Source organism: Mytilus galloprovincialis, chromosome 6, assembly GCF_965363235.1.
Source record: "Mytilus galloprovincialis chromosome 6, xbMytGall1.hap1.1, whole genome shotgun sequence".
Taxonomy (NCBI): Eukaryota; Metazoa; Mollusca; class Bivalvia; order Mytilida; family Mytilidae; genus Mytilus; species Mytilus galloprovincialis.
This window is the reverse complement of record NC_134843.1, coordinates 92,391,817-92,419,806: the sequence shown is the minus strand read 5'-3', so window position 1 is coordinate 92,419,806 and position 27,990 is coordinate 92,391,817. Positions and strand designations below refer to the sequence as shown.

The 27,990-nt window shown below is 30.1% G+C and overlaps 2 protein-coding genes across 3 annotated transcripts; one reads left to right on the top strand and one right to left on the bottom strand.

Moving 5' to 3' along the window:
• Positions 1 to 116: 116 nt before the first annotated feature.
• Positions 117 to 16,662, bottom strand: LOC143080727 (xaa-Pro dipeptidase-like). 2 transcript variants are annotated; one of them, XM_076256726.1, is made up of 16 exons: positions 16,584 to 16,662; positions 15,488 to 15,665; positions 12,798 to 12,925; positions 12,093 to 12,156; positions 11,619 to 11,666; positions 9,724 to 9,785; positions 8,940 to 8,984; positions 8,507 to 8,582; positions 7,541 to 7,587; positions 6,498 to 6,566; positions 5,508 to 5,585; positions 5,096 to 5,244; positions 4,219 to 4,403; positions 3,499 to 3,606; positions 2,914 to 2,997; positions 117 to 2,632 (listed from the first exon to the last, which is right to left on the bottom strand). In XM_076256726.1, exons 1-16 carry the CDS (start codon positions 16,601 to 16,603, stop codon positions 2,486 to 2,488), a joined length of 1,488 nt encoding a protein of 495 aa, XP_076112841.1. In that variant the 5' UTR covers positions 16,604 to 16,662; the 3' UTR covers positions 117 to 2,485. The 2 variants fall into 2 exon arrangements, with proteins under 2 accessions (XP_076112841.1, XP_076112842.1); XM_076256727.1 differs by lacking the exon at positions 6,498 to 6,566 and adding an exon at positions 6,396 to 6,464.
• A 422-nt stretch (positions 16,663 to 17,084) lies between these two features.
• Positions 17,085 to 20,854, top strand: LOC143080722 (acyl-coenzyme A diphosphatase NUDT19-like). Its single transcript, XM_076256720.1, has 3 exons — positions 17,085 to 17,866; positions 18,483 to 18,690; positions 19,450 to 20,854. The coding sequence occupies exons 1-3, from the start codon at positions 17,144 to 17,146 to the stop codon at positions 19,692 to 19,694; spliced, it is 1,176 nt and encodes a 391-aa protein (XP_076112835.1). The 5' UTR covers positions 17,085 to 17,143; the 3' UTR covers positions 19,695 to 20,854.
• The last annotated feature ends 7,136 nt before the right edge of the window (positions 20,855 to 27,990 follow it).

The window sequence follows — 27,990 nt, the reverse complement described above, 5'->3', positions numbered from 1 at the left end:
AAGATATGAGGCAGACTTAATTGTTCACAACAACAATCAGGTACTTGGAGAGAATTTATACATACCGTGATACAGAAGACAACACATCTTTGTTTCATATCAATGAATACACCAAATTGAACTATGAACTATTTATTTGAATATCACAGTGAGAAGGATCTTAATATAAAATATATACTGATGATTATACTGATGATGATATTTAAATATGGCACTTGAGATGTCTAATAATAATTTACATACATCATTTCACATTTTCATAGTATTAAATGTTGATATTTGTATTTTTTTAATAATCCAGTAGTGTGCACATTCCACAATTTTGAAATTAGTGGTTTTCATATTTGGTGAGTAATAAATAAGTGGTGTTTTATGATTTGTAGGTCATCACATTTTATTGAGTAAACCATTAGAAAATCCTCAAAAATTGGTACTTCACAAATATTTGAGTGTGAAAAGATTTTATCACAAGCCTCATACTATTCATATTGTATGTTTCTGTGCATTCAATTGCAAAAAGTAAATGAATAAAAAAAAAAAATTGACAAAAAGATTATATTTAAAATCAGATATATTTAGAGAAACTGAATATGTTAATACCCTAACATTATCTTGGATACATATATAATACTTTTACAGATGATTTGTCTAATAGCAGAAAAAAAATCCTATAACATGAAATTATCATGTCACATTTTATAGACAAATATTCTATCAACAAGAATTAATCAAAATAAAAACCCATTTTGTAAAGATCTATATATTGCTATATATTAATGACTGAGCACAGAATGAATTATTTTGGTCTTAATATATTTTTCACACAAACAAATAATAAGTAATTTTTTCACTCGTTTAACAAATGAAATCAAGAAAAAATAAGTCAACTTCCAAATAAATAAATCGACAGTATATAAACAAGGGGAACATTATGGAAGTAAATATGTTTTTGTCATTATTGAGATTATTACTGTTGATTATTCTCAATTTTTCATTATACATATAGTCAACACATATCAGAATATAAACAATACATTAATGTTTTTCTCTCTAACAGTTGACAAATAGAGTGGGGTGCTCATTTTCGCCACATCTTTCCATGTTTTCTACAGTTTATGTTCAGGTCTAAATGTTTTTGAAGTATACTGATATTTCTATATGAAGATAACTTCAAATGCAAAATATACTTAAGCTTGAAAACCGGTTTGTTTTAAGAAAATCATCTGAAAAGTTAGATTAAAGGGTGTTTGAAATTTCCGGATGTTTTGTCAATGGGGGACACATATTCGCCGTTTTTACACATCTATTTAGAACCAAATAACCGCAGCTTTTAACAATTTTTATCAAATCAATTGCATTATAGATGAATAGCAGACATTCCAAAGGTATAAAGAATTCAAAATTAGGGCATTCAGTCAAATATTTACTTAGAAATACTTCTTTGAAATCGTGTTTTTTATTCAGGAAATTGTCTGAAAATCGTTGTCCGTTTTTCGGTCATTTTCGGTAGGAGCCGCAATTTTGTCTCAGTTTAAAAAAATATTATATTTGTTACAAAAATATAATTAACGGGTACATTTCTTCCATTTCAGCCATCCTTTGAAGTTTTTACACCTCAAAATCCTTAAACTGCGAAATTGTGTCCCCGGCGAAAATGAGCACCCCACTCTACAACTATTATACTCAAATAAGATAAAATTTCTATAATGGCAAATTAAAACTTCTGTATTGCATTTACAGTATGTTATAACATTTAAATATTGCTTATTTAATTACATGCTAATTTGATATAAAGAAAACATCATTTAAATTGCCTGTAGATGAGAAAAGCTTTGTGGATAGAAATATACCATGCACCATTTATGCTAAAAAATAGTATCTTCTGATCTGATACAAAGAAATTTAACTGGTTCATATTTTCCATCTTATGGAATTCTTGAATAATTAACTCCTGTCATTCAGTTCAAAACAATACTGGAATTTATATATAAAACAGCCCCTTTAATCATCAGAATGATTTTCATCAAACTACATGTATATTTACTTTCCATGTAAGCTCATAACAAATATCTATTTTAGAAATTTATGAATTAATAGTTCTTTCAACATTGCACCAAGAACCAAAGTATTGTTTATAAATGTCCAGAACTCATTATCACAGAACCAGTGGTGAGTACTTTTTGACTTTGCAGAATTACTCCAGTACTTGATGCAGACATACGTCTAATTTAACCTGGAACTTCCTAGTTGTATCTGCCATCAGCCATAAACATTTACCTGGATAACTCAAGGTAACCTTATTTATTATTTAAGTTCTAGTAGCAAATACTATTATAGTAAATACAGTGAAATGATAACATAAAAATTAAATGATATTTAAAGCAGCCCATAACCCACAAGAAAACTGACTAGGGAGAACATTGTAGGCATGAATTATTTAGTGTCTGTTTGAGACAGTATGAAATATAACTATCAACATTTGAAATCACTTTTTCATGTCCTGTGGGAGAGGCATTGGTGGCTGTTTCCTACCCTCCTCCATTAATCTCTCGATCTCTTCCACAGTTCTAGGAACACATGTCATAAGTTCCATTCCATCCTCAGTTATTGCTATATCATCTTCTATTCTTACCTAGGAAATCAATCATTAATACTATAAGTTTAAAGTATCTATCAGAAAATGTAGCTTATACAGGTTCAATTTCACCATATATATTATATATAATTGGCAGGTTGTAAGCCTCATTTAAAACGTTTTTAAAACAAAATCAAGTACAAAGTAATGCAAACTAAAAATGTTTCTATATTTCGTCTAAACAGATTGAAATTTCATATGACACATTCTAGCTATTGTTTAAGGTATTATACTTGAACTTTTCCTTGACCTAGCAATGAAGATATTAAATAGCTTACCCCTCCAAAGCCTCGATGGCTGTCAATCTTTTCCCGTACTAAAAACTTGGCTTGTTCTGGATTATTCAAAGCTGCATCCAATAACTGGAATAATATAAATCAAATAATTATTTTATGTTATTGAATAAATACAATCTAGTACTGTTTACACTTAGTACACCTATCAGATATAATATTTTATGAGTATAAAATCCTAACAATGGATTGCTACTAAATACAAACAACAAAAAAACAACTTTAAACAATACAAATATGTAAAATTTACAAAAAAACATTAGAATGTAAGACGTTTTGCCTCCCTTTTCACTAATCAGACAATTAGAGGATTTTTGATTTTAAGTATGAACTGTAAATATTTGCAATGAAATTAAGAATTAAGTTGAAACATATAATAGCCCTTGTAAACTATTTTGGATATAAATCTATTAAGATAGGACACATGTTGAGATAAATCAATAAGTTACAACATTATGCATCCTACTGCTGTCATTGGTTTTTGAGTTGTTTGCATTCTGTCTCATTCATTTATATTCCTTTATCTACATATATAGTACCATTACCAGACAATATATATAAATAACTCACCACATCAATAAAATATATTCCAGGTTCAATGGTGAGAACCATTCTTTGTTCTAGAGTTCGTACTGTTCTCAGGGATTTCAATCCTGCTTCTTTGCTTCTCTCCGTGCCCTGAAATCATAAGAATGATAGACTGGTATTTAATTTGCTTGTCAAAGACTTAATGATTTCATAAGATTTAATTAATTTTTTGAGATACATTTATCACTGTAAAAATATTCTAGTTGTATTTGTAAGTTTCTCTAATTTTTGTGCTATTTTCTCATTTCCTGACCGGTGTGAGAAAAATATTTCTCCTCACTGGTGAAAAATCTGTTCTCGGCAAATTATTGGTTGAAATTTACTTGTGACGTTGAATTTTCTTCTTTTCTTCTTCTTTTCTTATTGTATCGTCATGAAAAAAGGCGACCATGCCTGATGACGTCACATCAAAAGTACACAACTTTCCTCAAATCTTTGAAAAGGAAGGATAAAATTCATGAGGGAAACAGAGTCCACCACTGTAATTTGTGTATCTCGATATTTCTTCACTCTCAACAGTTAAATTTTAATTATTTAAAAAGCTCAGAAAGCCTCGCGCTTTAAATATTAAAATTTAACTCTCTCGAGTGGAGAAATATTGTAATACACTTGTTGCAGTTGTGGAATCTATATTTATTCACTAATCTCATCCATTAAAGATTAAATATTTATTAATTCTTCCATTTAAAATTGAATCCATACCTCTGGGTATCCTCCCACATCATGTGTATCTAGTCCCATAAAATGACCCAGACCATGTGGCATGAACACTGCCCCAAGTCTGACTTTCATCATCTCATCAACATCTCCTGTAACCAGACAAAGTCTCTTCAATTCCTCTAGGTGTGTTCTGTCTGCCAGCAAGTGCATGTCAACCCAACAAACACCTAAAAACAATAGCAAATTTATAGATATCTGTATTGGTCTCAGAAGAAGACGTATAAATACGTCTGAACTCTATTTTACTCTTTAAACAAATAACATTGTTATAGGACAGTACATTGGTTCCATTGAAAGATTGTGATTTTCCAGTCAAATGAACTGATATTCTGCATGTGAAATAAATTCTGTAATTTCACATCTGTGACGTCATACAAAACAATAGTTGTTGACAATGAAGTTGCATCTACACAAAGTAAAAATGTGTTGAAAAATATGTAAGTGCTTCTATTTGTTTTTTTACCTATTGGCATTAAAAGGCAATGTAATAAAAGGAATAACTCATCCAAGAACTTGAATGATGAAATAAATGGGAAGAGCATCACATTGTTGTACAATACATCAATTCTTGAATTTTTTGAATGTCTAATCAACTATCAAATTCTAAAAACATGAGAAATCCTTAAGTAATCACAAGGGGGAAAAAATCATTATCAAAACCAGCTGCAACCTAATTCTAATATCTTTATGACACATTGCAAAAGTGAAAAGTCTTTAACAAATTTAAATAATAAAATCTAATTAACACCAAGCCATAAAAATTTAAAACTTAATTCAAGTATTCATTATCTTAAGGAAAAGAAATGATAATGAAGAAATGTTTTTCCATGTTACTTTGGGGACTTGATGAGAACTGTACCTGGTTTAACAGCTGCCATTACTGCCCTACTAGATTTATATACAGCTTCATATATTCCTTTTTGTCTCTCTGTAAACTTTCCATTGGCTGGGAAGGAACATGTGATATCTGATGTGTAGCAATAATACTCACAGCCCATATCAAATAAACTGAAATAAAAATAATTACGTTAATTCATAAAATTAATTAGAAAGAAGGTATTTTCATGAATGCTGCCTCCAATTAATAAAGTTAATACTGCAATTATGTTGTCTGTATAGCCATTGGTCCATTTATTATTCTGACAAAAGTTTTCATCACACTTGCATAAAAAATTACTGACAGAAAAGAATGACTTCATATTTTTTTGGTTTAAGTGCTAGAAGAATCCTATGTAGCAACAAGATATAATTGTGTCTAATTACCAACTTACCACATATCACCATCTTGCACCAGTTTACTGTTTGGGGCACCTGCATGGCCATAATGTAGTACAGAACCATTGTCTCCACTGAAAATATACACTTAAAATGGACACACTGCCTATTGGTTTTCCACAGATGTACAGTAGTTGCCTCTTAAAAATTACTACTAAATATTATACAAGAATGAAAATATACCATTATGATCTAACCATGCAGTTATTTCTCTGAGGAGAATTATACTGAAAGAATAGTAGAAAGGTTCCTTGAACAATTATCGACGCCTGTTAGAGAAACACTTGCCTCATACTTTTTCTCAAGTCTTCTATAGTTGACAGGAAAATGCATCTTTCTGACTGTTCAATTGAGTGTCCCAATGACATTTTCATTCGAGTGGTTTTATGGCCAAGATAAAATAACTATTCTTTTTCTAATGGGAAAATGTTTAACAACTATGGACTCTTATTGAGAAGATGGCAATTATTCTATTTTTTCCAATTAACTTACCTTTTTGTATAGAGGAGACCCGATCAATCACATTATAGTCTAATGCCAATTACTATAAAATTAAGTATTATTTTTGGAAGAGATTAGATTGTAAGATGGCAATATATATAAACTCAAAAGAAGTACTGTAGATTCTTTTATTTTTGTTGATACCAATTTTCGTAAAAATATTTTATGGTTTTGCCAAAGTATATATATGCATAAGTAACAATAGAAAATGTGTATGTCGCTGAATTTTTTTGTGATTAACCTTTACACATGAAATCCATGAGCGTTGGTATCAAATGAATATTAAAGAATCCACAGTTCTCTAATAATATCATTACTGGGTATGTATGTATTCTAAATGAAAACTTAATCTTCATGCATATGTAATTGTGTATAGTACTTACGATCCACAAACACAAGCATATGCCCCATTTCTTGTTCCACCAGTGAAATAACAATAATGTTTAAACAGACTGAAATAAAAACAGTGAACAATGAATACTTACGTTCCACAAATACAAGTGTAAGCTTCACCTCTCATTCCACCCGTAAAATAACAGTAATGCTTGAATAAACTGAAATCAGAAGTCAAAAAAATAAAAGACAAAGGACAATTAAAATCAAAGTGCTTGTGAATAATTTGGGATTAGGTATACATTCAATTCATACACTTCACACTACTTTTTGCAACTTGTGTAATGTAAACAATTTCTTGACAAGAATTGTAATTCACACATTTGCAAACATTCACATGTGACATCACATGGATATGACCAAAAAAAAACTCAAACCTCACTACTATTATTTGTGTACTAAAAATGTCAGGTGGATTGAAAACGCTCAATATCGCATTTACAACATAGTTTGACAAGACATTTTCATGTACTGAAAGGCTACACTTATATAAAGATAGTTAACCCCTTAACTTTACATAGTGCATTCTGTCAACTTAGAAAATAAATTTGTATGATAGGTATTTTGGTTTAATAATTTTCATTTGGAAAATCTGTTATAATTTCAAATACCATTAACAAGGATAGAATTTCTCTATGACAGTAAATATAGAGAAAATATATCCTCTTTTCTGATTCTACAACTACAGCTAGGTATGCTCAGATTCTTAACCTTAATTTGAGTTGAGGTAAGTTAAAAAACAATTCCCGCAACATTAACAGTTAATTTGCTTTGCATATTTTAATTTTCCTTTATTAAAAAGAGTTACCTTTTAAAACATGACACATATACAAATTATATGCATATTGTATGTTATTTCATTTTAGATTGCTGCTCAATAACCAAACAAGTATTCTTCAGAACAATTTTTTTAGTAGAATACCAGAATAGACAAGTTTTCAATTTCGATTCAATGAATGAACTATCCCAGTTGACTTAAGGTCATTCGAGGAAAGACGCCATGGGACATTGTGATGTGAAGATATTTGCTTTGTGACGTCAATTTTTTTTTAGGAAAAAGCATCAGTTATATAAGATCAAGTATTAGACAATAGGCTTACTTTTATCATTTAATATTTTTAATAATTATGCCTACCTTTCCATCTGGTATTCGTACACTCCTGGTCGGATTGATTTCATTATCTGTAAGAAAACATAAAGAAAAAGACCATTAATTTATAAACATATTATTTGTTAGACATCAAGGAGGCAGCAAACATGTTTTTATTTCAAGGTTTAATGAAATACAGTATAAAGGAGTATGTTTTTATTTCGAGGTTTAATGAAATACAGTATAAAGGAGTATGTTTTTATTTCCAGGTTTAATGAAATACAGTATAAAGGAGTATGTTTTTTATTCAAGAGATCTTACAATCATTTTTGTTAATGGGCCACTCTGTTAATATAAAACTCTGAATTACAAACATCAGAACAGTTATATTGTAGCAATCAAGTAAAATTGTCATCAAATGATTCCTTAGGAACAGCCATGAAAATTGAAATAAGGGCCAAGGAGCCTGTGTCGCTCACCTGATATTTTTGTTTACAATTTACGTATGAAATGATGCAACGATTATACTTTCGCTTTAATTTTAGAGATTTTTTAGCCAAATACTGTATTTTACCTCTCTATGTTTCTTATTTAGCCATGTCCAGCATGTTGGTGGGCATCTGACACATTTTTGTATAGTAGATACCCTGATGATGTGTGTGGCCTAGTTTATTCAAATTATGTCTCAGTAGTTTCAGAGGGGAAGATTTTTGTAAAAGATTACAAAAATTTACTAAAAATTGTTGTACTCAAAACTCACAACCTTATGTGTCATTGTGTTGACAAGCTAGTGACACTGAAGGAAATCTTCTTGTCTACTGATTCTTCTAAGAAATAATTAGATGGAGAGATGTCAAAGAAATCAGAAAACAGCATGGACAAAAGAAAATGACAAAAAAAACACACACAATAGTCAGGACACAATATGAACTCATCTCAAAAACAAAGAGTGAACTCAAGTGCTCCAGAATTTTGCTAATCTGACAGATCTAATAGTATATATTCGCATACCTCTTTATGAGCATCACTGCTAATCTTATTGGAATATCTCAAAGCATCTAATTCTTTGTCTGACTTGAAAACTCTACTGAAAAATGGAATTCAAATACATTTAGCAACTACATATTTACTTCCCTTGCTTTAAAAGGACATCAGGCTTCAATGTTTGTACCTAGATAAGCCAAAAGTTAATGTTTATGTTTTTTTCAAATGTTTTAATGAAAAGATAAATATAAAATAACAATATTAATGTTGATTACAATGTGAATTGAATTGAAATGAGACTGTTATCCATCAAAGATCAATGTAGGTAAAACCTGAAGAAAAATTAAGACTTAAGAATCTGGAATATATTATATTGTAAAAGTTCATATAAATAGCTAAAAAACCTGTTCTAAAAACTTGTGTTCAGGTCAAGTTTTAAAATCTTTTTTCATATACTCACCATTCGCTGATCTGTGGATGAAGAATTGTATTATCTACTTTAAATCTGAAACATTAAAAATGTTCTTTTGAAAATTTCCATTAAAAATACAAAATAACAATGTCAAGTTGCAATCTATCAAAATTTGAAGACAAGAAATGAGTCATTGCAGTTTTGATAAGGATTTGTGTATAGTATGCTGAAAACTAATGTCATGTGATTGGAATTGTGTTTAAGTCAGTCATTTTACTCCCAAACTTCAGACTTATATTTGAGTTCCTACGGTATTACAGCAGATTGCATTGAGTGTGTAGGTAAAGGTAATATCTTTGGTTAGCATGCTTGCTAGCTGAACCGTGAAGTCATTAGTAGGTAAGGTATACTACCCTCCTTTAGTGGTAGCCTTATCCTACAGACAGATAGATTAGTCTACTCTTAACCTAATAATGACTTCATGGTTCAGCTAGCAAGCAAGATAACCAAATATATTACCTTTACCTACACACTCCATGCAATCAGCTGTAACTAATATTGTAACCTTGGCTTTTGACCAAGTTGCCATAAAAAAATTAATAAGGTTTTTTTTCTTCTCCAATAAGTATTACTTCCAAAGATTGCTTAAAAATAACCTTTCAAATCAAATTAATTTCCTTTTAGAAATAAAAGAGTAAACTTTAACTTCCAAAACCAAAGGTGAATATTACTGAAATTACATTTCAATATTTCACAGAAAATAAAGAAAAGAAACTGTAATTTAGATATCATGACTTTAATGGTATATCAAAACAATCTGAACTATACTTACTGACTGATTCCATCAAATGCTGCTTCTCTGCTATAGTTACCACTGTCTGTGTTCAGTCCTTTCTGGAAAATAATATTTTACATTTAGCTTCCATTTAAGTAAAGTGTATCATCATGATCATATGCAGATATCATTTTTATTTTATCATCAAAAAATAAATAAGCTGGGTCAGATAGAAATCAACCGTAATGCAAATGGATATCAATACATCTGTTAACTTTATATTATAAAAATCACTATCAAATGGATATCAATACATCTGTTAACTTTATATTATAAAATGAATATCAATACATCTGTTCACTTTATATTATAAAAATCACTATCAAATGAATATCAATACATCTGTTAACTTTATATTATAAAAATCACTATGAAATGGATATCAATACATCTGTTAACTTTATATTATAAAAATCACTATCAAATGGATATCAATACATCTGTTAACTTTATATTATAAAAATCACTATGAAATGGATATCAATACATCTGTTAACTTTATATTATAAAATGAATATCAATACATCTGTTCACTTTATATTATAAAAATCACTATCAAATGAATATCAATACATCTGTTAACTTTATATTATAAAAATCACTATGAAATGGATATCAATACATCTGTTAACTTTATATTATAAAAATCACTATCAAATGGATATCAATACATCTGTTAACTTTATATTATAAAAATCACTATGAAATGGATATCAATACATCTGTTAACTTTATATTATAAAAATCACTATCAAATGAATATCAATACATCTGTTAACTTTATATTATAAAAATCACTATCATATTATAAAAATCACTATGAAATGAATATCAATATATCTGTTAACTTTATATTATAAAAATCACTATCAAATGAATATCAATACATCTGTTAACTTTATATTATAAAAATCACTATCAAATGAATATCAATACATCTGTTAACTTTATATTATAAAAATCACTATCAAATGGATATCAATACATCTGTTAACTTTATATTATAAAAATCACTATCAAATGGATATCAATACATCTGTTAACTTTATATTATAAAAATCACTATCAAATGGATATCAATACATCTGTTAACTTTATATTATAAAAATCACTATGAAATGAATATCAATACATCTGTTAACTTTATATTATAAAAATCACTATCAAATGGATATCAATACATCTGTTAACTTTATATAATAAAAATCACTATCAAATGGATATCAATACATCTGTTAACTTTATATTATAAAAATCACTATCAAATGGATATCAATACATCTGTTAACTTTATATTATAAAAATCACTATCAAATGGATATCAATACATCTGTTAACTTTATATTATAAAAATCACTATCAAATGGATATCAATACATCTGTTAACTTTATATTATAAAAATCACTATGAAAAGTCTGTAACTGTTTGAAAATGAATTGTTATAAAAACCCTACAAAACAGACCAAAATGCCTCTTTTATTTTATATGTGAATGTTCCAAAATTCACCAAATAGATATAGGAAGATGTAGTGTGAGTGCCAATGAGACAACTCTCCATCCAAATAACAATTTTAAAAAAGTGAACCATAATTTATAGGTCAATGTACAGCCTTCAACACGGAGCCTTGGCTCACACCGAACAACAACCTATAAAGGGCCCCAAAATTACTAGTGTAAAACCATTCAAACGGGAAAACCAACAGTCTAAGCCTTTTACATTTACATGTACATGTACATGTATCCTGCACTTGGACAAGGTTCATTCCTATCTGACACAGCTCAAATGTATTCAGCTATATGTTTTAACCAGATTTAAACTTTTCAATTTGATAAGATTTTTCAATAAAGAGTAAAATCAAACAGTGAACGTTAAAATTATACACTAACTTACCAATGTTAACAGGACTGCTGGGTTTCTTCCTTTCAATACTGAAGGGATCTGAAATAAAACAGCAATAAACAATTTATTAAAAAGAATTTATTGGAAAGAAGATACAAAGGGACAAAATTTCAGTATAATGTAGATTCACTTATTTTTGTGGGTATCATTTTTTGTAGATTTAGGGGAAAATGTATTTTTGGTGGATGCATGATTGTGGTTATGCCAAATATTGACCCAGACATTTGGGTCTTGGTTAAAAAAAAATAAATCTTTATTTTCATAAGAAAATGGTTATATGATTTTTTTATCCTAAGAAAATAATTTATATTCTTTCAAATTTATCTGTTGTTTACTTTTTCCTTATTAAATTAATTTCATAATTTCATGAAAAGTCTATTCTTCCCTATTGAATGTTTTCAGAGCCCAAATTAACAATTTCCTCTCATAAGTTGCAGAATAAAATACAATTGTATATTAACTTACATCTGATGACCAATGGGCTTCATTTACACCATATCTCTCTTTAAAGTCATCACATGAAAGTAACCTGAAAATATAGTTATTTTATTCCTTAAAAACTTCAAACAACATCTACATTAATAAAATATATTGTTTCGTTGTTTTTTGATACATCCATAAAAAAAAAGATGATTTTTAACAGTATGTCATCATTATCAATTCATGATCATGTTTTTCCTTGTTTGATTTCTGACATGCCTGCATTGAAGGTTGTGAAAGCCAGAAAAAAAAACTATTCCTACATTCTGCAATCAGCAATTTTAAGGCTTAAGTGTATTCAACTTTGAGGTTCAGTGAGTTTGACCATCTTTGAATTTTACAAAATTAAAGCAAAGTTTCTAAATAATTGAAAAGATGGCGTGACATTCAATATTTGAAAATCATATTTTTCTTACACTGTAATTTTAGTACTGTAAATTTTGGTACTGCACTGTACTGTACAGATGTTTATCTACTCCAACAAGAAAATATTCTAAGTAACACATAAGTATTTTAAATTCAAGTATTTTTTCCTACAAGATGTTTTTTCAAATTCTATTTGAAAAACATCTGTTATTTTACAATCTAATTGATGTCACACACAAGTGATGTCATCAAGCCTTTTAAAATTGGTATTAACATTTCACTGAAGAGCAATATACACTATGTTCTCTTTTGCAAATATCTTACTTTCCCATCCAGACAGCATAAGCATCTGGAAGTTTGGGAGGAAACAATATTGCATTTCCTGAATCTACCTCAATGGCACCATAAAAATCAGGTTCTTCTACTCCAAAAGCCCATTGGAAGTAGGATTCCTGGAAAATAGAACATAATTGTACCACTCAAAAAAAAGAAAGTGACATTTTTTTCACACTTGGTGTTATGAAAATTATAAGTCTATACATGTATCATGGTAACACTTTAAATATTAACCCTAATGGCATCAATGGGTTTGTTATTTTATTTAAATTGATTGCATTGTTGAAGAATAACTGTATATTGCAATAACAATAGGTCAAACAAAAGCACAGTTTTACATATCATGCTTTAATTATGCTATATTTCTAAAATGAATAACATATTCTATTATTCATGTTATTTCTCTAAGTACTTATTTCACAGAAATCGTTAAAATCATTCGGCACTTCATGCAATCAGTATAATACATATGTGACTCCAGGCCTGAAATTAATACATTTGAAATCATGGTAATATGAAGTTACAATTTCAAGTGAAGAAATTTTATTCCCAGCTTAATTTCTCCTGTATACCACTGCATATGCAAGGGCGGATCTAGGATTTTGGAAAGGGGGGGGGCGAAGTAAATTATAAATTCGACGAGCGGAGCGAGACGTAAAATTTTTGGGACCTTTTTTAGGCTAAACAAGAATGTGTCCAAAGTACACGGATGCCCCACTCGCACTATCCTTTTCCATGTTCCATGGACCGTGAAATTGGGTAATAATCTAATTTGGTATGAAAATTAGAAAGATTATACTATAGGGAACATATGTACTAAGTTTCAAGTTGATTGGACTTCAATTTTATCAAAAACTACCTTGACCAAAAACTTTAACCTGAAACTCCCACTTTCATTTTCTATGTTTAGTGGACCGTGAAATTGGGGTCAAAAGTCTAATTTGACTTCAAAATTAAAAAGATTATATCATAAGCAACAAGTTTACTAAGTTTCAAGTTGATTGGACTTCAGCTTCACCAAAAACTACCTTGACCAAAAACTTTAACCTGAAACTCCCACTTTCATTTTCTATGTTTAGTGGACCCTGAAATTGGGGTCAAAAGTCTAATTTGACTTTAAAATTAGAAAGATCATATCATAAGCAACAAGTCTACTAAGTTTCAAGTTGATTGGACTTCAGCTTCATCAAAAACTACCTTGACCAAAAACTTTAACCTGAATGGACGGACGCACAGACGAACTGAGCCACAGATCAGAAAACATAATGCCCTTCTACTATCGTAGGTGGGGCATAAAAACATAAAATAAGTGTACAATCAAACTTTTCACACGGTTCCTAAAGTTGGGCATGTATATTTCATAGTTGCTGTAAAGTGTAAGGGTCGGACATTTTTGATGCCGTATTCTCCCCATTAAATGTCTATCATAAAATAATTGGATAGATTGAAAGCTATGTACTAATATATTTGATGTGGGAGTTGTCAGTAAAAAATGGACATGGACAATTCTCGTTTGTTTAATTTGTATAACCTCAAATTTTTTTTTTTGTTGTAAACAAGATATACGCCGGGCTATCGATGAAATTTACAATACGACAAACACGAGTTAAAAACAAACAAACCATTGTTGTCCAAATGTTTGGTGAAATGTTTCAGCCAACAAGGGAAGTTAGGGTTCCAAATTAACCAAAGTCTACGAATTTATGAATGACGGTCGACAAATGGAGACATAATGGTCACACCCAGCAGGCAGGTTGCAGCCGGGCCTTGAAAAAGTATTCAATACATCAGTTCGGCGAAACAAATGTTCCGGTCAGATATGGGATTTACATGCAAACCCCGGCACCAAAAAATAACACCCGTTTATTATTCATCATGTTCATTTTACCCTAAATAATTATGTTTGAAATTTTTGTTTCTAATAGCAAATGAGTGGACAAACTTATTGTTTACAATCCAGATATATACGACCAGAATTTTTTATTAAGACAAAAATCTGGGTAAGATTTTTTCCTCTCAAACTTCTCAGACTCCCTGCTCAAATCAAATAGTCCGTACCTTAGACTTTAAATATATCTAGAGCTTACTGACTGGGGATCATTATTCAGCTATGTTATCAATAGGCTGGGCGTTTGGGCTTAAATATGTTTTCGTAGATAAATAATATTGCTGTGGAACTTTCACAAGAGTGTAATAGAATATTACTTTCTGTATGGTGGAATTATGAAATAGAAGTCAGTACGTTCTTGCTCAATCCTTTGTCGCTTTGAAGGTGTCATACTTGTCACCCTCAGCATAAGCAAGTGTTACTGTAATCTGAATTTCAAAATGACTGAATGACGTTTTTTTCGACGCACTGGTTAAATCCGCCGTTTTGAATCACATGACTTTGACATAACCAATAGTATATTACAGTAGCTACGAGCGAAAAATATCGTTATAAGTTAAGAATTGTCGCATAAAAACAAAATACACGGGAAATGGCAAATTTCACGAAGTCTTAGTCTGATTAATCATTTTTACAAATTTAAAAAAAAAAAGTCCAAGCAAAGGGGGGGCGTACGCCCTCTACGCCCCCCCCTCTGGATCCGCCACTGATATGTATGCAATTAAGATGATATTCCTAATACTGCAGATTCTTTTATTTTCCTGGAAATTGAGTTACAGTATAATATTACCTGTCTAAATATAGGTTCATGGTCAGAACAATATCTAGTCTGAGACTCTCCACCCTGCAACAATACAATGGCACCAGTTGGAACTTTACCCTTTAACCTTTCACATAACCTTTGTCTGTTTTCCTGAAATAATTCTGCTGGAACAGTGAGTGTATGTGGACCTCTACAAAATGCTGGTCTGAAATGAAAAGTACACATATACTATTAGCAACATAGTGGATGAAGAATAACACTGTTAACATTTACTCTCAGATATTTTAAAGCTTTATAAACAGATAGAATGCATGCAAGACACAGTTATCATGGTTATGGTTTATATGGGGACGAAGTCCCCTTTTACGGTAGAAAAATCAATAAAAAAAAAAAAAAAAAATCAGGAAAATTTTCCCGAATTTTTCAATAAACTAATGAACTCAAAATAGTTAACTTTTTTTTCAGACTTTTTTTAAATGCCCGCATTTGTGCAGAAATCTACTTCCCTTTCGGGTCTTGTTTGCATGAGACTTTGAATAAAATATATATTTATCAGTCTAGTAAAATATAGGATTGGAACTCAATACCAATTCATTTTTAATTATTGTTTTATATGAAAAAAAACATTACCTGATGACAGCGTTTCTTTGTTTACAATGAATTTGACGTCATAACTTAAATAACGTCATAACTAAATCCCTAACAACAGAACCAAAATCGGAAACGTTACGGTATTTCCATTTATAAACATGTTTGAATTAAAAATCTAATTAACTTATCTTTTCAATTCTACCACCCTCCTTACATGCAAGGCCCCTTTTTTGATACCTTCCCTTTAACATGTTTAAAGATTCCCCTTAGGAAAGCCTTCTTCAATATTTAAATTTTTTAAATTTTTGAACATGCATCTTTATGCATTAATAGTTTTATGCAATCACATTTTTAGAATTTCTTTTGATAATTTATTGATTTGAACAATTGTGTTTTGTGATACCATATCATGACATATCAGCCTAAAAAAATGTTTTTATAACACAATTATTTTCAGAATTAGAAAGTATATTATTTTTCCTAAGGAATTCATTCAGGAAATGATTATCAATTAAGTAAAATCATTTCTTACTGAGCCCTAGAAGCTGCCATTTCACTCTTCTTGCTTGATATCAAAGATGATCACAAGACAACTTCAAAAGCATCTGAAAACCAACAAAAAATTTCACTCAAACCAATTTCCTTGTCACAAAATTTTATTTGACATATGATTTGTTTAAGATGAACCTATAACATTTTAGACACACTAATTTAATAATCGTTGTTCTAAAAATAAGGAATGCAATGGCGGAACATATTTATTTGTGTATACAATGTTTATTGCATCTATCTACTCTTCGGTATTATTACAAACCTTCCTACGGATTTGTCTAAAAGATAAATTATCTTTTCTGATTGTGAAAATTATCGATACCTTTTTCCAATAATAGTGTATATAAAAATAAAATTTTGTATTTGTTTTTACTTTTTAACATAAAAAAAAATTGAAATCTTGTTTTTGAAATAGAATTTAGGAATTTATGAAGATTGACACACTAAAATAATTTCATGAACATAGCTAAACCCATAAATTTAAAAATGGCTGCCCCATGGAATGATTGTCAACTTGATTAAACAAATATTCTTTATAACATGGCTACTATTTTAAAACATTGGAGGGAGGCAGCTACTCTGATTATTGCTGCCAAATCGAAGAACATTGCAAACAGATACTCTTATGAAATTTTAATGTTGAAAAGAAGTGGTAAAAGCACATTTATGCCAAGCTTGAATGTGTTTCCAGGGGGCGTGGCAGAAGAAGCTGACTTTTCCCCAGAATGGATGGATGTTTTTTCCTCTCTTGACAATGATATATGGGCCAAAACATTTGCTCATTTTTCAAAGGTGGGACAAGGTCCTCCAATGTTTAGCAGACAAAGGGATGAACATTTTTCGAAAATCCCAAGTGAAGTTGCCTTTAGAATCTGTGCTATAAGAGAGACATTCGAAGAATGTGGAATATTACTTACCAGATCTTCCAATGACAATAAAATTAACCTCCTAACAGAGGATTCAAATGTATCAAAGGACTACGGAAAAATTGGTAATATTGGTATTTCTGATTTTGAGACATGGAGGGAGAAGGTAGATAAAGATGCAACACAATTCATCAAAATGTGTCAAAAATTTAATATGGTTCCTGACATATGGTCATTAACAGAATGGTCAAACTGGTTGACACCTGTCACTGTGGCAAGAAGATCGTCTGGAACCGATGAAGGTTCCAAAAGAAGATATGATACTGCATTCTTTCTTTGTTTATTGGATACTATACCAGATGCTGTTCATGATGACAAAGAAACAGTACATTTACAGGTTAAAATTCTGGCTTCTTCTCTTTTATACTACTATGTTCAAATGAATTAATGTTTTTATGTTAAACTACCATTATTTTTCAGTTTTGTAACATTTCAAATAGATATAGGAAGCTGTAGTATGAGTGCCAATGAGACAACTCTCCATCCAAGTAATAATTTATAAAAGTAAACCATTATAGGTCAAGGTACAGCCTTCAACACAGAGCCTTGGCTCACACCGAACAGCAAGCTATAAAGGGCCCCAAAAATTACAGCTAAATATATATCTACAGCTTGCACATTGATTTGTGTCATATTCTTTTCAATGCTGCAATTTATTTTATTTATTTAAATTTTGACCATGACCACAGTTTATGATAAAATTGTGAATGGAAATGGGGAATGTGTCAAAGAGACAACAACCTAACCAAAGAGCAGATAACAGCCAACTATGGATACATAATTTATATTTCACAAATTTTATTAACATTGATATGACCATGATCAATGATAATGACTTGGTTGAATATTTAACACAATACTTACTAGAATAATCAAAATACATTTGCACATGTACATTTGTATTACAATAACCATGTCATTAATCTCGTATACTTTTTTTTTTTTCTCTTCAGTGGTCTCCACCAGATGAGTTGATAAAAAGTCATTTAGAATCTAAAGTTAAACTTGCTCCACCACAGATTTATGAAATATGTAGATTTCTGAACTTTAAAGATATGGAGGAGTTGAATGAATTTTGCCTGACCAGAATCAACAAGAGAGTAACGAGAAATTTTCCAGTACCTGCTGTCTGTGATGATGGAATCTTTATTCTATATCCAGGTACATGTATGGAAAATGTTACATAGTTTTTTGCTTTAACAAAGTTTTGTAGTTAAAGGCAAGATTCTGTCTAATATTGGATAATTCAGTATGTTGATAGCTAGTATAAACTACTAGATGTGTTCAGGGGAATCCCACTTCAGAATTGTAAGATTTAAGACACGAATATCCAACATGCCTAACAGGGAGATGTGTCGATGTACAATGTATTCCTAGAATAATTTCACCTACTTCTTAACTTTAAGAGTCTTTTTCATGACAAATGTTTTCTTTTTTATTGTCTTGTCAATGCTTGTGGTCTGAATAAATTGATAAGGGAGAACTTAAAAAAATAGAAAATTATAAATCTAAACAAACTGCATTGATTTTGCATATTCTTTAACCTAAATCAAACAAAAGTCTTTTTGCTAACAATTGTGCATATATTGTCAATGAATTGGTCCAAAACAAATCCCTGGTTGTCAAGTCAACATCAAAAATAAGATTGCCATTATTCTTTATTTATAGGTCTCTGTATGGCCTTTAAGAATGAGAAAAACTCATATATTACAGTCAGCTATAAACATGATAAACATGATAAAAGGCCAAAACATGAAAAATGTGAAACAAGCAAATAAGAAAATTAACGACCTTTTTTTATTAAACAATTTATGAAGAACAAATATGACTATTACATTATTAATATCTGTTTCATTTAATTAAACCTGTTAAAAGAAATAACGTTAATTCTGTGTTAATGGTTTAATTTTTATGTTTCAGGGGATGATCTTTACCCAGAGGACCCAGATATCTATGGTGCTAAGGGACCACTCATTATACCAGGAACTTTGAGAGAAATTCATCAGAAATATCCACATCATAATCGTTATGTTTTAAAAGACAAAGAAAGTCACAGAGATTTTATTTATGATGTTAAATTCCTGTGTAATGTTACTCAAGGCGATGAACATGTTATTCCTGTAACAGATTTGTCTTTCCTTGGAATGCCTAGGGCAAGGTTTTAAAGACCAATATAAGAAGGGAATCAATGTTAAAGATTATATCCATATAAGAATAATAAGCAGTCAAATGTGATAGATATAAATATTAAAATTCAAATTTATGTGTTTATATGAATATTATTAAGCAGCATTGAGATATTTCATACGTCTATGAAATTATTAGTGTCAGATTTACAGTATTATATATATATATATATATATATATATATATATATTATGGTAGTTTTAATACCACTTTTGTTAATTTAACTTAAATATACTCATGATTTATAAGTTATGAAAGTATATATGTTATTGGGTGATATTTTGAATTTTAATGAAATTTTGTAAAAATTTAAAACAGGTTTGTACTGCTTTTGAATGTTGCAAGAATTCACTTAAAATTTCCATTTCTTGAAAATTTGTCCACACAGTCTTGTTTTAAAATGATTTGTTATTGTACATTATGTCTGTTTCAAACACATTTTTTTATATTTTTTTTCTGTATTGCCAATAGTAATTTTTCAACAAAAGCTTCTCATGTCTGTTCACTAATCATGTTCAACATTTACCTTGTTTGTTTATTATCCTCCAGATTCTGATTTAGAATCCCACGTAATAGGAAAATGTTCAGAATCTTCTGCTTGTTTAAAAAAAAAAAACGGTATATTTGACATCTTTTTTTTTTAACAATACTAAAATGTATATTGTTGACGTCCATTATCATTGAACTAGTATATATTTTTGTTTAGGGGCCAGCTGAAGCACGCCTCAGGGTGCAGGATTTTTTCGCTGTATTGAAGACCCATTGGTGGCCTTAGGCTGTTTTCTGCTCTTTGATCGGGTTGTTGTCTCTTTGACATATTCCCCATTTTCATTCTCAATTTTATAAGGTGAATTACTCCTCATGAAAAACACCCCAAGATTAACACATGTTTTTGCTGTTTACAAAGCATTTTGAATTAATGTGTAATTTTGGTACTTGTCATATCTAGTTCATAATGTAATTTAGATAGTGTATGTAGTGACTTTTTATTTATTTAAAATCTTGTGCTACATTTATATCAGTGAAATGTTGATTTTGATAAATTTATACCTCAAGTACAATCATTGGCTCTCCAATATTTGTAGAACAATTAATGGCATTGTAATTGTTATGTTAATAAATAATATATTAAACAGTTGATACTTTTGTAATTTTTTTCTGCCTTAAAGATTTATAGAGTAAAATAATTAAGCATGCAATTTGAGGTCCAACTGTGACACCTTTTGAATGAACATGCATTTTTCATAAAATGAATCCTGATTTTCATTGTATTTTATCCTGTTGACAAAATTTTGTAGATACTTGGAAAGTTGCACACCAACCAAAAAACTTTTAACCAAACCATGATGCATGAAAGAAGGTTATACTAGGCCACCTAGACTAACATATTCTTAACAATGACAGTAACATTATCAAATATCATTGACCAGTCACAAATACTGTCTGCAAATAACACATACGTATAAAAATAATATTTGAAAGTGAATAGGAAGTACACAAAGTGTTTGGCAACTGTCAACATATCATATTCTTCATATTGAATGCAAACAATAAGTTTATGTGGCCAGTTATGTGGTACATAGGAAAAGACCTTATCTGAATAAAATAGGAATGCTGTTACAGATGGTATACATTGATAAAAATAACATCTGTCAGAGCACAGATTATCAATTCATCCACCTTTAAAGAAATGAAAACATTTTCCTGTTTCAAAAAAGAAAACATTTTTGGTAAAAGGTCAAAAGTGATTGTTTTTACAAGCTATTTTTACCTATTATGTCTGTTTGTTTTGTTCACACATTGTTGTCAATATAATGGAATTTTATGCGACTGTCATACAAGTGAGAGGTTTAGCTAGATATAAAACCAGGTTTAATCGACCATTTTCTACAGAAGAAAATGCCTGTACCAAGTCATGAATATGACAGTTGTTATCCATTCGTTTGATGTGTTTGAGCGTTTGATTTTGCCATTTGATAAGGGACTTTCCATTTTGTAAAAATCATATATAAGTTTACTCTTTAAGTATGTACACCTCTGAGGAGCCAACAATTCCTAGAATTAAACTTTTTCTCTTAACCTGATTTTTTGGTTTATGTGAAGAAAAAATCATATGGTGGTGCACTTCTTTTTTTGTGAAGGCCATTTCTGATGATTTTCCCATTTTTCATCCATTTTTACCCATTTTGGGGCTATTATCATGAACAAAATCAGTTTCACAATTAAACTTTTTTTCATTCTTTCAATAAGGATAAGGTGGACCAATCTGAATAAATTTAACTTAAAAAGACTTAAGGTAGGTGTTAATATAAGAAAGTCTCATAAAATTTTGTTGCTTTTTCGTGTCAAATTTACCAGGCTCTCAACTTTGTAAATTTAGGATTTTTCTCTTTTTTTTTTTTTAGGACAGAAAGCATATTATTTCAACTTCTTAGTCATAAATGATTGAAAAAAATACATATCCAAGAAATTTGAAAAGAAAAAATTGAAATGGGATGTACATGTTTCTGGTAAAATCATTTCTTGTACACCTCACCCATTTTCTCAACATTTTGGCTAATGAGACTGACTTGATTGGTAATAAAATTTGAAAATTGTACTACTAAAAAAATTCTTGTTATAAATACACAATTTTTTCACAGAGTTTAGCTTGATTATAATATTGTTTAAATTCATTGATATTTTCTACTTGTATCACATGTTTTGGAAATAATTCCAGAACAATATTTCAGCGATACTGAAACGTCAGAAGAATACATATTTAAAATCCAGTAGCAAACTTCATTCATGTTCAGGATTAATGACAATCAAGAAAAAAATATTTTCAGCCAAACACTTCTTTTACATGTAGTTTTACAACCTGTATTTGGTTTCTGAATATAGGGTCTCATTTAGGGCATTGAAGTAAATGTCAACTTGCTGTTCCTATACTCTTCATTTTTATAATTTCTGCAGGATCTCCAAAGCAGAGATGGCCCCTTATAAATGTACTTACCTTATCAGAAAATTGTGTATATATATAAATCAAAAGAACCATATATAAAGGGACTAATGTCAAGTGTATTTGTGCATTATGAGTACTATGATTCTTGACAACAAATACAGGTGAACAGTGTTTTTTTAATGAATGGACCTATTGACAGCTGCAGGCATGTTTATTTACAAATTGCCAATACGAGAGAACTTGTTCCTTTAATTAAAGAGATATTTGAATGGGTACTTCGGTAGGAATTCTCAATGTGAACATACACTTTTGACAGGTCAAATATCTGCATACATACCAAAGGCAAATACCGGTATCCATTGAAATGATTTAGAAATTATCAGCACATTTCCTTTTGAAACCACCTTTAGTTTGCATAAACATCAATCATAGTCTTTGTATGTGTAGGTATCCTTTCAGGTATGTTATCATGCTGGGCCTTCCTTCTAATTGTGTGGTCTACAATTTAATATTTCATGTGTTGACCTTTCCTGTGACCTTGAAATAATCCTTGTATGCTAATTTATACACAAGAAACACTTCAAAGTAGGAAAGACAAAAGCAAGTTATTTACTTTAAACTTTTTATTTTAAAGTTAATACAAAATGCATAGAAAAGACAACAAAGGATTGGAATCAACAGGTTATTAATCATATTGCTAAAAAAAATATCAAAAAGCAGAAAATAATAAATAACATATTTGTCATATTAACATTCACTCTTTTAATCTAACTAGGCTGCCTCTCATTCTGAAGGTACTTGTAAACTGTAGTTATCTAATATAAATGTTAATAGAATCTGCATAAATTGATTAATATTGGAACACTTCTTTTATGAGCAGTTTCCAAGCATTCAACAGGTTGTAAAAAAAACCCAACATATGCAACTTAAGATTATACTAAAAAAACCTGTGAGCTAAGCTGACAAATTATACCTCCAGTCCCTTACTGCTTACAGTACTGATTATTTCATTAATGTTTCAAGAAAATCCAGTCAATGGTTAAAGAGGAACTATAGATACAAAGTTTCAACAGAAAAATAAACAAACACTTTACAATCCCACTTTATTAACTGGGTTCAATAACTAAAGGTAACCTTTTTTTGATAAAAAGAGAGAATGTTTTTCCTGAAGCATTTAATCTGGACATAATCAAGTACATTTATTAAAGCTAAAATAAGTGGTACATCACAAAAAATAATACATCTACATCTTAAACCCTGTGGTATTTTTTACTTTATTTTTCAATAACCCTGTGTTAAAGTAAGTAAGCATTTATATTTCTAAAAAAATCAAACAATGAACAATTTATACTTAAAAATTCCTCCATATGCATTATATTGGATCAAATACAAAATCTAGCCATCATTCCACACATTTGTACTCTTGAGAGCATCAGATGATTATGGTAAATTTGCCTTACAAATCCCAAATTAATAATAAAAAAACTGCCCTTACTTAAAGTCATAAGAAACCTCAAATTAAAAAAAATAATGCATATTTTTTTTTATAACTCAATTGATAGTTTTCATTATAAAACTTATGTACATATACTTTTTTCTGAAGAAACTTCTTTAATTTATTCATATTTAGAAGAAGTTTACTTTATTTTAATTGCTTCCTTCCAGGAAGCAATTCCCCCGACATATTTTCCGTATGCAAAGTGACCTCAGTGTGACCCATCTCGTAAAAATCCGGTGATCGCAATACGCATGGATGTCCTTAAAATAAACTATTATCTGAATTTACATGTTAAACACGTGCTCAATTTCCATGCTTTTTTGTTGATTTTTTGTCGATTGTTGACAAACAGGTGACACTCGTTAAACTTCGGCTTCAAAACACGAACTTTAATTACCTGCCATATTTTCACAACAACACTGACCGATTGAAAAAAAAAATTGACGATTATACGAAATTTACACGAAAAAAATGATAAATTCGTGCACAGAAGACTAAGTTTATGATGTTTGTATGCATTGGTTCAAGAAATGGAAGAACATTATTTTTCACCGGCCACTCGTTTCTTATGACTTTAAAGTAACTACAAAATCACATGCTAAGATACAATATCACATAATGAATTAAATCTTTCATTAAAAAATATGATAATATGAACAAAGGGTGTTCTTAAAGTCAATAAATGTTTGTCGAAGCAGAAAGTCTATAAAGCTTTTTATAGTTTTCACAAAATGAGTTTGATCCTGTTTTTACTACTTCCTGTTAGTTTGGCTGCTCATTTTTATTCTGGTACCTGCAATGGATGTGTGATTTGTCTCCCCTTATGCTGTCTTTTCTATTGAGAATCAGTTACAATAGTAGAACCAAATGAAAATTATATTTTCAGAATCACATAGTTTATTAAAGCTTTCAATACTGTATAAGAATTCTTTAAAAAGAATAAAGCTGCAAGTATTTACGTTTCCTACTGATATCTATGCATTTTATAAGATTTATTTTCATTGTTATTGCCAGGATATAGTAGACACAAGTTCACACAACTATGTCAATCCATTTGTTTGTTAGAAAAGTAAAATGACATGATTTGTAAAAAAAGTTTCTTCCTACCTGTAAATACTCCTTTAATGTCTGACCATTGTAAAAATTTATATCTGTAAATTTTGGTCATTGACAAAAAATTCTTCATTGCTTTTATTGAAAGTTGAAGATGGATAGAAGTAAAACATCTTCCAAGCATTTATCTTTCCAGACTGACAACAAAAGGTTACCTTATTAGTCTTTCCCACACAGGAAATAAGATGCAACCCATGACATCAGAATTCTTAAACCTGGATAAAGTTAAAAAGTTATGACAGTTCCATTCAACATAAACTTTTTGAGCTTTGACATCATATGATATGAAGGGTTGACAGTGGTTTGATATAAAATTTTGGTAGTAATTATGGGGGTTAAAGGATATTCAAGATTTTCTTATCCAGTCATGGACCCTTAATGATATGGTAGGGATGTGTGTAGCTGGGGGCTACATGTACAATATTCAATACATTTTGAAGTTTGGATATGTATTCATGGATAATTGCATAACACTTTATATGTATAAATATATATATATATATCTATACAATGTGCATGAAAATTTAAATTTACACAACTGAAAACTATGACGCGGAATTAGGGTCATAAACATCGAATTTAGCATATGCTTAAATCATTTTAGCATATGCTATATTATAATTTAGCATATGCTAAAATGATTTTTAAATGATTTTAGCTTATGCTTATATGAATTTAGCTTATGCTAAAATGATTTAAGCTTATGCTAAAATGATTTAAGCTTATGCTAAAATAATTTTGGTTTATGCTAAAATGATTTTTGCTTATGCTAAAATGAATTCAGCTTATGCTTTATTAATTGTTTTATCCAATCAAAATCTCGCTTTCTTAACTACTTTAAATTTATACTTTTCTCTGGTATAAATAAATAACCACTTTTCTCAAATTAATAAATGTTTTTCTAAATCATTAATGTAAATAAATATATAAAAGGGGGGACTATGGCCCTCTGTCATCCCGCTTAATCCGTCTCTGCTACCAATTAAACCGATTTTGTATAAAAATTTAGGTCTCGCATGTTGGAAAATTTATTTCAAATTCTTGACACGTGTTTGTTGTTTAAATAAAATTATATGTGTAAGTGTGTATACATTGTATTCGATCTTTTAACCCCTAACTTCCATAGATATACAAGAATTCGGAATTATAGTCATTTCGTACCCTAACCATTTCATACCCCCCCCCCCCCCATTTCATACCCTGGCAAAAACCATTTCGTACCCTGACCATTTCGTACCTTGACCATTTCGTACCTCATGGAATATTAACATGTTATACCATTTCGTACCTCATGGAAGATTAATATGTAATACCATTTGTGTAATATTTGCTATGTAATTATACAATCCAGTTTCTATAACTAATTTATTAACAAGTACATCGTTTGATGGTCAGACTACAGAATGACAACATGTGTATAAGAACTTCAATTGATCTATTTAATTACATGTTTATTTAAGAATGTGCAGACATGTGATAGTTGCTGATCTGTCAATTATAATTACTGTAACAGATGATACGGTAATAAAGTGAGGTGAACTTTATAACACTTCTCCGGCCTTAGATAAAAACAAATTAACTCAATTACAGAAAATTAATTGTCTTTTCACGGCTACTGATTGATGAGTCCATATCAGTTTGAAAACAAATAAAAATGTCAGATCACAAAGATTCATTCGTTAAAGTTTGTCTGCACTGAAACTATAATGTCCTACTATGAAAATAAAAATAAAAATGTTCACACTGGTCTTGTTGTTATTTCTTACACTAATTGATATGTACACACATGCACTGCAAAGTACTTAATGCACTTCAAACAGTTGTGAGGATTATTATGCCTCTTTATAAATCAACCATTTATTTCAACACAAAATCCTTTAAATGCGATGGTTCTTTTCTTATTCTCTTCGGATAGCGTGGTTCCATTTGTTCAGTCATGTTTGACGGTTTCTCGATTTGCGGTTGTTCGGTCTCAGGAGTACTTATCGGTATAGTTATTTCTGGCTCAAACAAATCACTGTCATTGTCACATTTTTCTTCATTTTCGTTGTTTGTGCAATCGAAGTTTCGTACTCTGATGTGGTCAATATGTCTACGAATGACACGTCCATCTTGCAATTTAATATGAAATGAAAGTGGTCCTGATTGTTTTATAACTTCTCCTGGAATCCATTTAATCTTTGAACCAATTGCGAAATTTCGGGCAAATACTCCCTGTCCTACATTAATTTGTCTGTTCACAGATTTCTTATCGTGATAATGTTTCTGTTTTTGTTGTCTCTCCTGAACTCGCTTCTCGATATTTGGAAAAACTAAATCTAGACGTGACTTGAGTTTCCTTTTCATTAGCAATTCTGACGGTGCCAGTACCTAGTCCTGTCGTTGTTTGTGGCGTAATACGGTAGTTGAAAAGAAAACGGTTCAACTTTTCCTGGATAGTTCCTTCTTTGATTTTCTTCATACCTTCTTTGAAACTCTGAACTGCTCGTTCAGCACAACCATTACTAGCTGGATGCCACGGCGCGGAAGTGCGATGTTCAATTCCATTTGATTTCACATAATCGGCGAATTCCTTACTAGTAAATGCGGCTCCATTATCACTAATAATGAGATCACATAATCCATGTGTTGCAAACGTTTGTTGAAGTTTTGCAATCGTAGCTTCGGATGTTGTAGAATTCATGACGTGTATGTCTATCCATTTTGAATACGCATCAAC

Excerpts from the sequence above, each read along its gene's own strand:
- LOC143080727 (XM_076256726.1), bottom strand. The coding sequence starts at position 16,603 with ATGGCAGCTTCTAGGGCTCA. Across the intron at positions 11,667-12,092 it reads AAGCCCATTGGTCATCAGAT|ATCCCTTCAGTATTGAAAGG; the intron begins GTAAGTTAATAT and ends GTTTTATTTCAG. Across the intron at positions 5,586-6,497 it reads TACACTTGTATTTGTGGAAC|TGGAGACAATGGTTCTGTAC; the intron begins GTAAGTATTCAT and ends GTATATTTTCAG.
- LOC143080722 (XM_076256720.1), top strand. The coding sequence starts at position 17,144 with ATGGCTACTATTTTAAAACATTGGAGGGAGGCAGCTACTCTGATTATT. Across the intron at positions 17,867-18,482 it reads AAGAAACAGTACATTTACAG|TGGTCTCCACCAGATGAGTT; the intron begins GTTAAAATTCTG and ends TTTTCTCTTCAG. Across the intron at positions 18,691-19,449 it reads AATCTTTATTCTATATCCAG|GGGATGATCTTTACCCAGAG; the intron begins GTACATGTATGG and ends TTTATGTTTCAG.